We start from the raw sequence: 18,079 nt of genomic DNA, 5'->3' as shown, positions 1-18,079 counted from the left end.
CTTGCGTCCCCAAGGAAATCCCCAAGGAATTTATGAAGAAAAGGGAAGAAAAGAAGAAGAATTGAAGCTGACCAACAATCCGAATGGATTGCAGACAATCCGTCCGTCCAGCCTCAACAATCCGAGCGTCCCTCCTTGGAATCCGCTCGGATTCCCCCAACACAATCCGAGCGTCCCTCTCCTGAATCCGCTCGGATTACACAGCCCAAATCCGGCCGTCCCGACTCTAATCCGCACGGATTCCTGCACAGCACGGATTTCATTCTTCAAGCTACGAAAAGAGAAGCCCTTCTCTCAGAAAATACCGGGTCCTCCTTGCTCAACTTAAAAAGTGTAATTACTAGTTTAGCCCTTAGTTAACCCTAATGCATCCTCCCTAATTTTCACTATAAATACCCCATTAGTCTAATTAGAGGAGCATGTTCTTCTTATCAATATTTAGAGTAGTTAATATCAATCAAATCTCTCTTCAATATTGTAATCAAGTATTAATCAAGTATTAATCAAAGTTTTAGTTCTTTAAATCTCTCTTGTTCTTCCTTTATTTTGGGTAATTAGAAGATTATTGGGTTTATTGGGAGATTGACAACCTTCCATCAATCATCAAGTTCTTCTATTATTCTTTGCATTATTATTTTGGAATCATTAGTAGGTATAATCTCTTAATCCCTTTTAATTATTGTTAATTACTTTCATTTATTTATCATGTTTCATATTGTTGGTATGATTGACAACCTTGCTAGCATGATCAACATGATAATGAGTGAGTAGTCTCTTAGCAAGGGTTTAATGGGTGATTAGGGGAAACCAACATGGGGAATTATCCATGCTTAAATCAATATGCTTTCATATCTTATTTGCTTGCTTGTTTTGATCTTAATACATGCACATGTTATATTTGATGAAATGCTAAGCCTATGAATCCTTGCATTTACTATCATCTCCTATCTTTTCAATGAGTCTTGTAAGACATAACCCAACTCGAGTCTTGTTAGACCATGCATGTGTTGAGTAGGAAAGATTAAGTCGACTTGTAGGTGTTGTACAATCTAATCAATTCGGCTCCGGGACCCAAACTTTCCTAGGATTGTAAGATATAACCCAACTCAATCCATCACAACAATAATTGCTTGCTTATAACTTGAGAACATGTTTGTATGATCATATCCCATGATTCCCCTATGAACCCATGACACCCTAGTGCCTTTAATCAATTGTTTACACCCCTTATTTTATTCATCTTGCTAGTTTATTTTCATTGTTATTTTAGTTTAGTAACCTTCTACATCAACCCAATTTGTGACACCCCTAGACACTACTAGTTACAATAGAATTCTCATTTCAATACCCGTCCCTTGGGATCCGACCTTTACTTGCCTCTTTACTAATTGTAGAGTTGTTTGTGAAGTATAAATTTTGTTTTGTATCGACCATTGACCAACGACCACATATACTTAATTGTGAACACGAAATGGCCTCGATCACTAATCATCCTATCTCTATCTATTTCTATAAAGGAGAAGGGGAAGAGAGCGGAAACTTACATCAGCAACCCGAAGCTTGTTCACGCGACGCCTGCAGTCCTCGTAAGTCGACTTAATCGACTTCTTCCGAGCCACCGTCCAGCCCCTCACGGTAGGGTAGGGCAAAGGAACACCGTCTGAGGTCCCCGGACGCAGAGGAGTGAAGTTAGCATACAACCAAGCCTATAATCAAACACAGCAAACACAAATCAGCCAATTTCTCAAAAATTGCCAAAATCAAAATCAAAATCAAACTAAAAAAAAACTACCACAAAAAAAACTCGTACCTCAAAGATGAGGCCAGGACCACATAAGGCAGGAGCACTACCCGTTCCCACTGTCTCCGGACGCACCGCCGCGTGCAAGTACCGGGTGAAGCTCGCCAAAGCCGGCGTAACCCAGTCAAACCGACCCAAAGTGTCAAGGTCGGTGAGGAGAGGAAGCACCTTGGTCGACAAGCGCTCACCCTTGTCACCAAAGTATGTGGCACCCAAGAAGTACCACAACCACAGCCGCGCCTCCTTCGTGTCGGCCTCAACCTCTGCCTCCGGGCTTGCCAACGGCGCCGGAGTAACACCTGCCACCCTCCCAGTGAAGTGGTCCTTCACGTACGAACTCGCGATAAAGTACGGAGTAACGTCGGAAGGCTCCGGCAAAGCAGTACCGATCAAAGCAGTGACCGCAGGAGAGGACACTCTCTTCGGCGTCTCGGTAAAATCAATGGGCAACTTGCCACAGGGAAGGCTGGATACCATGGCAAAGTCCTCTAAAGTCACGCCAACCTCCCCAAACTCCATGTGGAACAACGACGTCGTATCCCAGTACCGATCCAACATAGCGCGGATCAAACACAGGTTCGCCCTAATCGAAGACCTGTAAATTTCCCGCCAAGCGGCCACCAACGGCCCAAAAGCCGACCTCTCTATCAACGCCCTCGACCCGGTTCGGAGAACGTCGTAGAAACCCAAGCAGGTAGAAAAGCCCGAGAAAGTCCTCATGGTGCCAATATCCTGAAACAAAAAAAACAGACAACGTCAGAATGCCTATTTAGGCCCGATACTTCAAAAATGACAAAATTCAGTCGGGGAACACGACTCACCATGCCCTCGTGAGCACGGTAAGAAAGGTGTCGGTCCAGTCGAAGCAACAACTGGCTGTCGTCAAAACCCTCGGCCCACTCAGGCGCCACCCGTAAAAGCAACCGCGGGGCCGTAACTCGCCTGGCCATCCAACTCGCGACGTCAGCATCATCCTCGGCTGTCTCCGCTCTCCACCTCTTATGGCCGCGAGACTCAACATGGTGGGTAGGGCCCATCTCAACAACCCTGGCAACGTCCTGCAACGTCCGTCTGGTCGCCCGGGGACGACGCTGCCTCGTAGAAACCCTCCTCCCGGAGGTACTCGCCTCAGCCCCAGTCTGAGCTCTCCCAGTGCTAGCAGCCCCAACAACGGACTCCTCACGCTCCTCGACGGCCCCTAACGCCCCAATAGTCTGCTCAGGAGGTCTCTCCTCCTAGGTCACGTCCTCCACAACCACGGCGGGCGTGCTAACCGGGCCCGTCCCGAACAACTCCTCAGAGTCGCAGCCATGAACTCGGCCTGCCCCGAACACTCTCCTGCAAACAAAAAACGTCAGCCGGAATTTCGGCATTACGACGGCATGAAATGGATAAATCTAAAAAACAAAAACAACCTGCAATGCAAAACAAGGGCAATCCCGCCCAAAATCCAACCAAACAAAACCATTCACAAAAAAACAAACACAAAAACGACTCGCCCCTCTTTTCAAGCAAAAGACGAGTCAAAATCACAAAAAACGGCATTTCAAGACCCATACAAGGTCCGCCTACAAACCAAAATACATTCCCGACACAATGGGGTATTTTTCGACAGCTCAAAAAGGCAATTCATACGCTAATTTGAGCCCAAACCGGTCAAAATTCAAAAACGACCGCAAAAAAGCAAACATGATTTTATCACGCCTCAAAACGACCTAAATTACCAATAAGGTCCATTGCAAGGCAAACTGACTCAATTCAAGCCCAAACAGGCGCTTATTTTGTCAGACGTAAGACCGTCACAAAAGGCAAAAATTCAATTTTGCCCACAAATATCCAACGAAGGTCCGTAAATGGCGAATACCGGTTTTCCCAACTACAATGCAACCTAGTGGGACCCACTACCCAAGCAAATAAACTTGGCATTGCAAAATGAGACGGTTTCTCGCCTCACTCACGTTTTTCGAGCATAGGGAGCGGGAACGGGGACCAAAATGCAAACTAAAAGCACCCCTATACTCCTAACCAGGTTTCTAACCTAATACAAGCATCAATTTCACTCGAAATGGGCTTAATCAAAAACGCCCAATTCGATTTTTTAGGGTAAAATTCGCCCTAATTCAATCAATCTAAAGATCAACAAATTTGAATGGATTCAAGAGGAAATACTTACCTTGAGATGACATTGTTGATGATGGCACGAGTAGAACCTAGCAAAGGTCCTTCAAATTGCAATTTTTGCGGGTTTTTGTGTCGAAAGGAAGAAGATGAAGTGAGGTTGATATGCGGACCAACCTCGCGTCTTTTACAGAAAAATAGGGAAGCCCCTTTGGTTCGCCAGGTGGCTCGCGCCTAAACCAGGCCTCCCCTTTGCTCTTTCAGCGGATTTTGGGCTTTGGCCCAATTTCCCGTGATAAATTTCGAGTTTTCATTCGACGATATATAAGGTCGTCATTTTTGTCAAAAACAAATAGTGAAGACTTAAATTCGCTATTTTCGAAGGCATTAAACTACGGCACATAAACCGTCCCTCCAATCGAATAGTGAAAATTTAAATTCACTATTTTCAAAAACTTTCAAGCAAACGGCGATCAAAACCGCCAATTTCAAAAATAATGGTGAAATCAAAATTCACCATTTCCCTTCAAAATTTCAAAAAAATAATAGCGAAAATTCAAAAACCGCTATTTTAAGCGACGACAATTAAAACCGTCATTTTCGAGATAATAGTTGGGAATTGAATTCCACTATTCTCATCAAATGTCAACGGCGGCACATAAACCGTCACTTCAATTAATAGTGAAGATTCCAAATTCACTATTTCCATCAAATTTCAACAGCGGCACATAAACCGTCACTTCAATTAATAGTGAAGATTCCAAATTCACTATTTCCAACAAATGTCAACGGCGGCATATAAACTGTCACTTCAAAACGCAATAGCAAACTCAAATTTGCTATTTTCCTTCAAAATTAAAACAAACGGCGATCAAAACCGCCACTTCAAGTTCAAAGAAGAACGACGAATGGTGAAGATGCCAAATTCACTATTCTTTCAAATACCAGCAGGGGGATTCCTCGCGGAACCCGCTCATTCCAAAAACAGTGATAGTGAAAATCCATACTCACTATTCCCACAGCGGCATCACGAGTTCGCTACTTTCAAAACAAGCCCATTCGACGCGGCTACTCCCATGGTCCATTAACCGACCGTACCCATGGCTGGCGAGCCTTTGTCCGCAAGCATTCAAGGACACATCCTGAAGATGCCTTGGGTACATTTCCTTGTCATGGCAGTCGAGCCTTTGTCCGCAAGCATTCAAGGACACATCCCGAAGATGCCTCGGGTACATTTCCTTGTCATGGCTGGCGAGCCTTTGTCCGCAAGCATTCAAGGACACATCCCGAAGATGCCTTGGGTACATTTCCTTGCCATGGCTGGCGAGCCTTTGTCCGCAAGCATTCAAGGACACATCCCGAAGATGCCTCGGGTACATTTCCTTGCCATGGCTGGCGAGCCTTTGTCCGCAAGAATTCAAGGATACATCCCGAAGATGCCTCGAGTACATTTCCTTGTCATGGCTGGCGAGCCTTTATCCGCAACCTTTCAAGGACAGATCCCGAAGATGCCTCGGGCACATTTCCTTACCACAGATGGCGAGCCTTTGTCCGCGAACGAGCAAGGACATATCCGAAGATGCCTCAGGTATGACTCCTTCTTATGGCTGGCGAGCCTTTGTACGTAGTCTAACGGACTTTAAACGACCCGCACGGACAGTCGACAGACTCTAAACTTTTCCCAACGACAGGTCCTTGGCTCGTACCCTCGAGTCGCCTTGGCGTCGCCCTTCCCGACGACAGGTCCTTGGCTCGAATCCTTTCGAGCCACCTCGACGTCGCTTGGGTCTCCAGGTTGTAATCTTTGATTGACCTGGGGGCTCTACTTTGACTTTCGCCCTGTCCAAGTCTCAGTCAAAGTGGGGGCTCTGTAGATACCCAGTATCTGCTGAGACTCCAACAAGCACCCAATGATTATCGAACTACAACATGTTTTGGAATCGCGGCGTTTGATCGACAGTTTGTGTACAACTTTACGTCGGAAAACTTAAAACGATTTCATAAAATATTTCAAAACATTTAAAAACCACCTGGAGTGTTTAATGCACAACGACGGGGTCGCAATGACACTAACTAGAGTCAAAACCGACACCGGACCAAAAATCGACCCAAAAATTCAAATCTCGACTCCAACAACGAGTCAAACCGAGTCAACCACCAAAAACAAAATATTTCAAACCTTCTACCTTAAGTTTTCCCAGATTCATGGTTGTCAAGTACCAAACATGTGACTACAAAATCTAGGATAGAAAAAATCATGATTGCGTTTGTTGTGAAAGTGACAACACAACTCGAAGAACCGCGACGTGGCTCGCGCCTCTGTAAGCAGCCCAAGTGGCCACGACGCTCAAAACTCACACAACCACTCATTCTCCTATAGATACCCCTCAAATGCCACCCACTTGAGACTTACGCGAGTGTCCGCCCCCTCTTTTCTCCCTTAAAATTCTCGACTCGACTTCTTAAGTCACAATCCGACGCGTATTTACGACCTACCGATCGTAAACACGAGCCTTACACATTGTTTGGTACCGACCATTTCGACCACTACACCATCACTAAACTTTTAAAACACTCTTTTTACTTACCAAAACGGTTTTAAACCGAGTTTTTTCCGATCAAACGAGTTATTACACTTACGTCGGTCACTCGCCATAACGAAACATGTAAGTATGAGGGTGTAAAAATCCTCTTTTATTATGTTTTCATTCGTTTCATGACTATAACATGCTAAAACATGCATAACATGAACCAAAACATGGAATGAACGAGCCAAAACTAATTTTTGGTCTGAGGCAGAAGCCCCTTAGGTCGCCAACTAGCCCGCGCCTAAATGGGGTATTCAGACCAGAAATCAATCGTGTTTGTTCTCGTCATTTCCCTTAATCCATTTTTCATATTTGTAATCGGTTTTCACCATTTCAAGTATTTTCGAATTTGTTATTTTATTTCACATGTTTTAACCATAAAGCATTTTTCACCCTTGGTTCCTCATACCATGACGGTTAAATCCGTGTTTCGGTGACAATATTTGGTTAATGACATTTAAAAGGTATTTTAAAGCCTTTTATTTCATTTCTTTACATTTTCAAACAAATACATTAGTCACCAACACAAAGTCATCTTTGGTTCTACATACCATGCCGGATTTTAACCCGGGTATGATGATGAGTACCGACTAATAACATTCAAATGGACTTAAAACAATTAGTCCATAATCATTTTCAAAACTATTCATGTCAAGTCTGTCAAATCGAACCCGACACCGAATATTATCAAAATGATGATGATTATTCGAGTCTAGTTTTTCAAATCAACAAATGCGGTCTAAACGACCCCTTCAAATCAAACCGGGTTCAAATACCCATTTTCAACACGTTTTATAACGTTTTCTAAAAGGTCAGAACACGGCACATAAACCGTTGGCTAACCCGCGCCTAAACAGGCTCTCAATTTCTCATTTTCAAAACCAGAGGGAGGCCCCTTACACCGCCGGCTGTCTCGCGCCACATATAGCCGTCTGGTACAGGGCCTGTTCCCTTCCAGCATTAGTCTAGGACGATCCCGACTCCGGTTAACCCGGATATAGGACGGATCAGATGACTATTTGATTATCCAAAACCATATTTGCAAAATGCCTTACTAAGATAAATGGATCATGTTATGCACCCTAAACCTAATACGGTAAATGGATGTTTAATTTCCGTCTTGCATGCAAATCGACCATTAATTCAACTCGACATCTTATACTTGATACTTGGATTAAATCAACCGTCTTAGAAAGCTCTCACATGTTAGGTTTAAATTATTGGATACGCATTCATGCATTTAAACCGTTTTATCAACTTTTGCATTCAACCAACCAAGATCGATCAGTAGAGGCCGCTAAACGCGGGCAGGATTGGGTGTCTGATTAAAGGGCTTCCCAATACGTACCTTCACCTCTTACTCAGAAACTTTGGATATTGGATGACCTTATCCAGGGCGTACGAGAGTCATTCTAGAGATAGGATGCTAAAGAGGGACGATTTCCTTATCTTTAGTACCTATGTCAAACGCTGCATTGTGCTTCGATTTGACCGAGGTATAAAGTGGAATTCGAACGGGTTCCAGGCATCCCACAAATGCTTGGTGGCGACTCCGAATATCTCTAAACGTTTCGAGACCCTAACCGAGACGAAACCGACCGATCTAAAACGATCCGGTCGAAAGCATCTTTACGCCGCCGAGCGTGGCTTTCAAAAAGACCGATGCCATTGTCCACAGATCGAAGTGGGCATACGCAGGTGGGCCCGTGTCCACATCATGTTGAGGTACTCGCTATTTAGTTGCTTCATATGATCATGGATACAATCTTCTTTAATTCAATTCTTTGTTTAGTACTTAGTTAGCAGGAATCAACTTGGTTTACAGTTATACATTAAAGTTGTTCTGAATGTTCTTCATTCTTCCTGAATTTGGCAATTGGCATACTTTAGAATGATTGAAATGCAGGTTATTTTTTTTTTTTGCTGTAATGTGCTATGAACGACATTTTAGGCTACTGCAGCGGTGACTACTCCATGTTTGTTGTGTAACGACATTTTAGGCTACTCCAGCGGTGACTACTCTGTTTGTTGTGTTGTGAGAATTTTTCTTGTACTGTTTTGCAGCTTGTCACGGTTGCAAATCATTATATTCTGAATAGCTATCCACCGATTGTAAAAATTGCAGATTCTCATCATTAGCATGGTGGCATATATACTCAAATTTATTTTCCTAGCTGTACCAATGTGACGGGTGGACACCACAATCATTACATTCTAAACTAGCCATTTTGATTTGTAAATGCACCTATCCCACTTACTAATTGTATAAAAATGATTTAAAAAACATGTAAGCAAATTGATGAGACAAATGAATTAAAATGGAAATGATGTTAATTTTTAGACTCCGCTAACTTGCAGGAATCCATTCATTTCCTGAAAATTTATGCTCGACTTGGTTACTTCGGAGATGGAGGCGATGCTGCTGCTGATTTGTTCAATTGAAGCGGGAGTGGAATTAGATGCTTATAGTTGGATCAATGGTGATGTCTAGAGGGTGAATGACGATATTGATGAATGTGAATCCTTCTTGGAGGCCATGCATATTAAGATTGAGTCAAAGGCAACACCTTCTGCAGAAAGCCAAAACCGGGTTCATCATAAAAAAACCCAAGTTTGGTTATGATTTTACCCAGTTTCAGAAATTTTGAGGAATGAAGTGAGTGTTTTTAGATGGAAAATCGAAAGTTGACTTTGTTCAGCATGTACCAATATAAGTTGAAAGATTCGCAAGCAATATAATAATGGAGTACCCTTTCTTGAATTGAGCTATTGATGTCCTGTTCTAATTGGAAAAGTAGCCCTCTTTGGAGCATTTAGCATATATATGAGGGATCCCCCTAAAAGATAGTTAGGGAAGACTTCTCTGCATTGATGAGTACCATGACCTGGGCGACCACAACTCCTGCAGAACATGTTGTGAAATGAGGGGACAACCATATGCGGCAGAAGAGGTTGACCTCTAAACATTGATGGTGGTGGTGAGAATGGTGGAGGGAACTGTGGTGGTGCAGCTGAGTTAGGACATTGTCGCGCTAAATGTCCCGTTAAATTGCAGATGTTGCAGATAAGCTGGTCATGACAATCCCTAGCAAGATGACTGTAACAACAAATTTTGTATTGCAATAAAACTGTAACACAAAACAGATAGACAAATGAGTTTATATAATATCATAAAGTTATGTATACAACCTCTATTTTATCCACTGATTCTACAACAATATTTAAAGGTACGAGTCTACGATCTACGAGGCTCGCTTGCTTGACTCTAGCTCCTTGAGAGGGTCGCGTTGACTTCAATCTCTCTTCGATGCTTGGGTTTAGTTGAGTTTGATTTGAGCTTTTTGAGAGGGTCGCGTTGACTTGAATCTCCCTTCGATGCTTCAATTTGATTGATGAGATTTGTAGAGAGAAGTTGAGAGCTTTTGATGTCTCTTTTCTCTTCACTTTGACAAATGATTCTCTCTATTGTAAAGTGAATTTTTCTCTCCTTGAAATGGTGGAGAACTCTCTTATTTATAGAGATTTCTCTCTTGACAAATGGACTTTGAAGTTTGGGCTTTGTTTGTGAGCCTGACTTCTCTTTTGGGCCCAATTGACCATTTGCTTTACTTTAGAGCCCAAATGACCCAATTTGCAATATGGATCGATCCAGATTCTATTAAACGGGACAAATATAATTAAATTAAGCTAAAATTCGACATTAACTTAAAATAATTTTATTTCTTTTATTCTCGGCACTTTAATAAAATTTACGTGCCTACAAATTGCCCCCTCGGGACCTTGTCACGTGCACCGTTTGGGTGCTTTGACGTGGTGAGGTCTCGACTCCTTTTTTTGTTTGACTTGGAAGTCCACGAGTACTTAACTTATCGTAAGAGTACCCATATAATTTTTGCTTGACTTGGAAGTCTTACGAGTACTTAACTTGTCGTAGGAGTACCCGTGTGAATTTTGTTGTGCCCCCTTTCATCTGATAAGTCACCGTGCCAATTATAACGGGTTTGCTAAAGATCGCCCCTAACTTTACTCATATCGCCCCTAGAAATTACCTTTTTGCCCTTAAACAATAAATAAGCAAAAACTTGTTTGTATTTTATTTCTTCTCGAGTTTCGTATTTTATTAAAAACCGTTTCAAAACCGCTTCAGCATTAAATTTTGAATTAAATTTTGAAAAAAAAAAAAAAAAAAAAAAAAAAAAACACATCCTCACGTGTACCCAACAACAACAACAACTTCCCCTTTCCTTTGTTGAACCCAGCAAACCCAACAACAACAACAACTTTCCCCTTTTTTTTTTTTTCAAATTCAAAATTTAAAAATCGTTTCAACAACTTTGTTCAACAAATCGCTTCAAAATTCAAACGGATTTGTCCTCCATTCCTCCCAAAGTAGAAGAAGGTATGTTTTTAAAATTTGTTTTGTAACCCAATTAAATTTGTTTGGTTAGTATAGATTTATGTATAGGTTGATTTAGGTATAGATTTGTGATGATTAGAGCCAAAATTAGGATGTTTGTTTGTGATTTGTTGTGTTTGATTGAATGCGATAAAAAAAAAAAAAAAAAAAAAACGACGAATTTCGTGTGAAATACACGAAAAAACCTGGGCAATTTCGTGTGAAATACACGAAAAAACCTGGGTTTTTTCGTGTGATTTACACGAATGGACCAGGCCAATTTCGTGTATTTCACACGAATGGACCAGGCCATTTTCGTGTATTTCACACGAATGGACCGGTTTTTTTTTTTTTCTTTTTTTTTTTTTTTTTAACCGTTTAATATTTTTTTTTTTAGCCGTAAATTTTTTTTTTCTTATATTAATTCGTAAATTAGGTGTTCGATTATTTAATTCGTGTACATTTTTTTTTTTCTATTTTTTACTTCGAATATTACGTTTTTATGTTTGCATTAGTTTTATTTGTATCCGTTTAATTTTTTTTTTTTCTTATTTTAACTCGTAAATTAGGTGTTTGAAATAATTTTATTTAATTCGTGTACTTTGTGTTTTGTTTTTTTTTTCTATTTTTTACTTCGAATATTACGTTTTTTATTTTTATATTTACGTTTGAATTAGTTTATTTGTAATATTAGATTTGAATTAGTTTAATCCGTTAAATTTTTTTTTTCTTATTTTAAATCGTAAATTAGGTGTTTGAAATAATTTTACTTAATTCGTGTACTTTTGTTTTTTTTTTTTTTCTATTTTTTAGTTCGAATATTACGTTTTTTATTTTTATATTGAATTAGTTTAATATTTTTTTTATTACGTTTAAATTAGCATTTTATTTGTAATTTTACGTAACTAAATTGTTCGTTAATGCAGATGGCCGATGGTGATGAACGTCGAAACAAACTTCATGCTTCAGCTCGCCGAAAAATTACTTTCAAGATGGGTAGTACTAGTTTTGGTTCGAGAGAAGTTTCTATGCCTTCTGAGACAGATTTTTATGAAGGTGGCGAGTTCGATCAATTTCAGAAAGAGCTTGCGGATGAGATGAGAAATTATGAGGGGTCGGAAAACGAGGAAGAGGAAGATGAGGAGGTAGGAAATGAGGTGATGGAAAATGAGGTGATGGATAATGAGGTGCCGGGAAATCAGGAGGCGGGAAATGTGGAGGCGGGAAATGTGGAGGCTACTTCTGGTTTACGTGTTAGGCGGGGTATCCATGGTAGATTTGAGGTCTATGGTGAGGGGTCTAGCACTTCGATTCCTGAGCCGCGGAGGAAAGTAAGGGCTAGAGGGAAAGATACTAGTTGGATATTGAGAGGGCCAGCACCGGGAGGACCAGTAGTTCCGAAGTTGATTCCGAGTTTTGGTGGACACATATCTTACCTTTTGTGGAGTCAGCCTCAGTTGCAACGTTTTTTGACTAAATATACTAGAGAGCGATCTTTGGCCGAGCTTCGTTCATGGAAATTGTCGGCGGCAGCTTGGAAGATAGTTGAGGATTCGGGGATTAGTCATTTGCCCAACATCATGCATAAACATTTGAACATGCCATTGTTGTGTGCTTTTATTGAGAGGTGGCAGCCAGACACCAACACTTTCCATATGCCATGGGGTGAGATGACGATATTATTACATGATGTGCAAGAGATTCTTGGGATCGAGATTGATGGATTTCCTTGTAGCATACCCGATGCAGATATGGCACATCCGATACTTGGCGTGTCGGAGTTGTTGGGTATGACTGAGGCGGAGTTGGGAAGTCAGTGGGGACCTGATAAGGATGCAAAGATTTACAAGGGAAATTTGATCTTACAAAAAGCTTTGAAAGATTTGGTTGAAGGAGACAAGCGGGGAAAGGCATCGGAGGCTCAGGGCTACTTGATGCTTTTATTGAGTTCGACGTTATTTGTTGATAAATCCAGTGATAGAGTGCGAGCTAACACTTTCCCGATGCTTAGAGATGTTGGTAGTATTTCTGGGATTGCTTGGGGTGCCGGCACACTTGCTTATCTATATAGGCAAATGGGGATCGCGACGAGGTCTGATTGTAAAGGTTTGTGCGGTTGTTTGACTTTGTTGCAGTCTTGGATTTTTGAGTACTTTCCGGCATTTAGGCCAATGGCTACTTTGACGGCCCCTCCGGGTGCACCTAGAGCTATGTTGTGGTCCACTACTGCGGTGCCACAACGTGAGGCAGGGAGAGCTTTGGTTTCCTATCGTGAGCAGCTTGATATGATGCCGATTGAGACGGTAGCTTGGAGACCGTACCCTGACCACCCGGAGACTGAGCACCCGCGTAGTGTTTACCATGGGTTGTTGAGATTTATTGATATTGTTGAGCCGTATCAGCCAGATCGATGTCTTCGACAGTTTGGGTACATGCAGAACATCCCGACCCCAATGGTACAACCTGACAAGGTCTACCGTCCGGTGAAGTCCATTTCCTATGATGTGCAGTATGACGGTGCATTTTTAGACTACACGTGGAATAATTGGAAGATGCACATGACACATTTGGATAGGGTGTCGATGCCCGCTCACCCACCACATTCCTATGCGGTAGGATATATGGAGTGGTTTGTCTCACATTCGCATCCTTACGTGATGAATGTTCCTCGGGATGCTGATCAAGTGCCCTTGGCGAGGTCCCACTTTCCGACTACGGTAACTATATTTAATATTATTTACTAATTCGCTTTTTTTTTTTGTATTTTTTAATATCTTTGTTATCGTAATTTTCAGGTTGGACACTCTCTTATTCAGACGTTCTCGCACTACGACAATGTTGAAGACCCTGCAGTGACCGCAGAAGTGAGAAACTTTTTAAGGAACGTTCATCCTCAGATGCGTGCGTACACTGGTCGACCCCCGGTTGTGGAGGGTAGTAGGGGGAGAGGCAGACGATCCAGAGGACGTGGTAGGGGTCGTGATGAGGAGGAGGTCGAGTCGGGACGAGGCAGAGGTCGAGGTCGCGATGATGACCAAAGGTGGTCGAGATCAGAGCCTACCACTAGTAGGCGTACTTATTAGATGTTGGACTTTTAGTTGTTATTTTGTTGGACTTCTGGTTTTTATTCTGTTGGAGTTGTGTTTTTTATTTTGTTGGACTTCTTTTATTTTACATGTTGGACTTGTTTTTATTTAGATGTTGGACTTGTTTTTATTTAGATGATGGACTTCTTTTTTTTTTAGATGTTGGACTTTTTTTTTTTTTTAGATGTTGAACTTCTAATTTCAATTTGGTTGGACATGTTTTCATAATAAATTCTCAATTAACTAAGTTCAATATGTCAAATTTCTAAAATATTACAATAACTAAGTAAACGGGTTAAACATCAAACCCGAAAATACAAATTGCCACCACAAATCAAGTCTTTCGGTATAAATGTTTTCATAATACGCGACGTCATTATGCCGATTATTGATCCACTGCTCGCTGATGGGAGGCATGGCACAATTATCATCCATGCGTAGACGCATTAAATGATTACCTGTAAAAAGAATCCATAAAATACCATATGGGGCCCTGACACCTGGAACTGGTCGTAGAGGTAGGTACGTGTTAGAACCGGTCCATACACGTTCACCGATTAGGTTAACTTGGAGAGTCACGAAACATATTGTCCAGTTGAACAATGTTGCAAAACCATGCAAATCATTGGCCTCCATCCAATTTGGCTTATGACATGGTGTATGATGAGCCCATTTGATTCGTCTACAAGCACTGTTTCGCTCACCATAGTAGAGAGTCATATAGATGTTCTGTTGCAACTCCACCATCAACTGTTTTCGCATCTCGAGATAATTCTTTTGATTTCCTGTTTTTGCATGCGACATAACCCGAAAACCACAATGACCATCACCTTCCGGGTTAAAAAACCCTAAAAACCCATCAATGACCGCCTCAGGCATACAATACTGATAATCGAAAAGACCGACGTCTGTTATACAGTTATAATTAAGCTCAAGAGGGGGTCCATCACCACCTACATATTAACATTAACAATTAATTAATGAAAAATATAAACAAAAACAATTATTATAAATTTAAATTAACTACATATTAACATTAATTTAAATTAACTAAATATTAGCATACCTTCACCGTTACTGGTTGACGTACTCGGGTAACTACGTCTGGCATGTTCGAAAGCAGATTTATTACGGGTATTGGACTTCCTTGGACGACCTTTCCTTGTATCTTTTATTTCAGGTTCCTCAATAACCTCGTCCTCAGGATACAACTTACTGAACAATGACTCAATTACATCTCTTTGGACCGAATGGTGGGCCGCCCGAACTTTATCGAAAAGGTCCTCCATCACATCATTATGGCGAGAACGCCGATGACTGGAATTCGTGTAGGCTAACCGTGACCAAAACACATGTAAATCATCAGGATGAATTCTTTTACCTTCATGGAAAACTGTATGTAACCGACAAGCACACAATAGCTTATGGGTCGTCCATAATGTGCAACCACAATTCTCCTCCAAATAATAACCCAGATCAGTCCCACGATTATATTCCACTAACATTGCTTCAATGACGGTCGCCGAAACTCTTCCACTCAACATTGAAAATATATTCCCATAATACATATTAGTAACAACTGTCTTGCTTATAGAATCTTCCAGCGTTTTACGAATTTCAATATGTTGCCCGTGAAGCATAACATCAGCCCGTTTCCATATACTGTCAAGAGTAAGTTCAGCTGATCCTAACCACATCTTCAATTGAGCATGAGCGGACTCAACTCTAGACGTAGTTGTGTTGCCAAAATGAAGCACCAAATTAGTAAAGCATTTGCCAAACATATGGATTTTATGCCACCAAGTCAACTCAAGATAACCGATAAGTGCGGGATGACAACAATATTTTTTCCGCAACTCATTCCACTCCATGGTACATTCATCAAATGTTTTAGCTTCAACAACTTTCTTCCAAGCACCGTGTGCTAACGCTTTCCCAAAATTACCATTCCTCTCCATGTTCGTTGCTCTAGCCTCAATTGCAGTGTATACGTGAAATAAGCACAAGAAATGATGGGAAGTACGAAATACACCAGGAAGTGCAGCAAGTAGACCACGCTCGTGATCCGTAACTATGACTGTTGGCCTCACACCTGGTTCCAACAATGACTCTAACCTTCTCAAAACCCAATTATACCCTTCTTTACCCTCATTCTCAATTAACGCGTAACCAATCAAAAACTTTTTCCAACGGGTGTGACACCTACACATTGAACCAATATAAGACCGTATTTATTTGTCTTGTAAGTGGAGTCGATTAGAATAACATTTGGCCACGCTTTAAACATCTTCACCGACTCTGGATGAGTAAACCAAACATGTGTAAGTTTTTTTGTTTCAGGATGTTTGACGGACTCACTAATGTAGTTAGCTCGGTTCGCTAAATGCAACATATATTGCACACTATTTCTCCCATCTTTATCCTTCGCACTCAATCGGGCATTCTCATTATAAATTTGTTTTGAGAATCGGGGCGGTTGATCAGGATACCGAAGCGTAAAAGCATGTCTAACCATCCCCGGTTTCACGTGAGACTGTCGATACTGCTTAATCAATTCTTTCTGTTCTTCAGTAAATTTCGCTCTACGCCTGTGACCTTCTAGAAACTTACCAAACTTGTGATTGTGAACACCGCACTTCGGAACAACAACCCACACACCTTCACCTTTTTTAATCATTCTTAATGAAAATGGACACATAAATTTTTTGGTCTTCGATTTTCTTTGCGGTTTCAAAGGATCCTTAGCCTTGCTATTATACGGTCCGTGTCGGTCACATTTCACTATTTTATACGGAGGACTCTTTTCCATGTGATACTTAGCCTTTACCAAATGAAAGCCTAACCCATATGCAACTTCATCACAACGATCAAATGCATCTTCAAATGTGTTAAACGGATGGCTAAATACAAAATTATCACCGTAATCAACATTCTCTTCACCGGGATCTTCATAATTTTCCTAATTAAATCCATTAACCGTTTTTTTAAAAATTAAAAAAAAAATAAAAGTGCACTCATGTGAAACACAGAACGTATATTTAAAAAAAAAAAAAAATTAAACGTATACAAAAAAAAAACATAAAAAAAAAAAAAAAAAAAAAAAAAAAAAAAAAAAAAAAAAAAGGTCCATTCGTGTGAAATACACGAAACAACTGAGCCCATTCGTGTGAAATACACGAAATAGCACAGGCCGATTCGTGTAAAGCACACGAAAAAACCTGGGCCATTTCGTGTACTTCACACGAATGGTCCTGGGCTATTTCGTGTGTTTTACGCGAATTGGTCCTAAAGCGATTCGTGAGATTTGCACGACTTTTCCTGGGCTATTTCGTGAATCTCACACGAAATCATTTTTTCTGGGTCGGGTCCTACGCGTTTTACGTAATAACAATATAAAAATGCGTCAAAATTACCTCATTCTCTTGCGTGTTTTCATTGTCTTGCGTATTTTCAGCTTCCTTGTAATTTCCCGTGTTACTACCGTCTCCATAACCACTACCGTCACCATTACCGTAACTATATTGTTGATCGTCGTACCGATAATGTTGTTCGGCATTCCAATCGTTTTGAAATCGATATCCATCATTGTTGTACGAATTATCATTATTGTACGAATTATCATTATTGTACGAATTAAAAAGATAATTAAAAAAAGGATTTCCGTCACTCATTTAAATTTTTCCGGAAAAAAACAAGTTTTAGAGAGTTAAAGTAGAGAGAAGGGCAAACTTGGAAAAAGAAATGAATTTTAGGGGCGATATGAGTAATTTAGGGGCGCTCTTTAGTAATTTTGATTTTTTGATTTACTGGACGACTTTTTTTATCCATCTTTACTTGATCGTGCTCCCACCTTGATAACTTTTGTAACCACGGTAACACACTTGCGAAATACACGTTGACAATTTTACGTTAATCCAATTTTGGGACCTCGAGGAATAATACACAAGACACAACGCATCAACATGATTCTCCCTTTATCGTCTCTTTGACTTGGTCAACGCTAAATCTCCTCATTGTCATTTATTTCAATGTTTATGGAGCAAAAAGAATTTTGTTCAAAATTGCGTTACACTCCGTGATCTTGGCAACA

The 18,079-nt window shown here is 40.9% G+C and overlaps 1 protein-coding gene across 1 annotated transcript; it reads right to left on the bottom strand.

Moving 5' to 3' along the window:
- Positions 1–14,271: 14,271 nt before the first annotated feature.
- Positions 14,272–17,660, bottom strand: LOC141614299 (uncharacterized). The gene is made up of 4 exons (XM_074433057.1): positions 17,403–17,660; positions 16,302–16,948; positions 15,056–16,191; positions 14,272–14,942 (listed from the first exon to the last, which is right to left on the bottom strand). The coding sequence occupies exons 1-4, from the start codon at positions 17,658–17,660 to the stop codon at positions 14,272–14,274; spliced, it is 2,712 nt and encodes a 903-aa protein (XP_074289158.1).
- Between the last annotated feature and the right edge of the window lie 419 nt (positions 17,661–18,079).

The sequence above is a fragment of the Silene latifolia genome, chromosome 11, assembly GCF_048544455.1.
Source record: "Silene latifolia isolate original U9 population chromosome 11, ASM4854445v1, whole genome shotgun sequence".
In the NCBI taxonomy this organism is placed as follows: domain Eukaryota; kingdom Viridiplantae; phylum Streptophyta; class Magnoliopsida; order Caryophyllales; family Caryophyllaceae; genus Silene; species Silene latifolia.
The sequence above is the reverse complement of the archived record's forward strand: the minus strand, read 5'-3'. Positions and strand labels throughout refer to the sequence as shown.

Coding starts and splice junctions, on each gene's coding strand:
- LOC141614299 (XM_074433057.1), bottom strand. CDS start 17,660: ATGAGTGACGGAAATCCTTTTTTTAATTATCTTTTTAATTCGTACAAT. Junction 16,949..17,402: donor AAAACACGCAAGAGAATGAG/GTAATTTTGACG, acceptor GGATTTAATTAG/GAAAATTATGAAGATCCCGG. Junction 16,192..16,301: donor AAAAAACTTACACATGTTTG/GTTTACTCATCC, acceptor TTCAATGTGTAG/GTGTCACACCCGTTGGAAAA.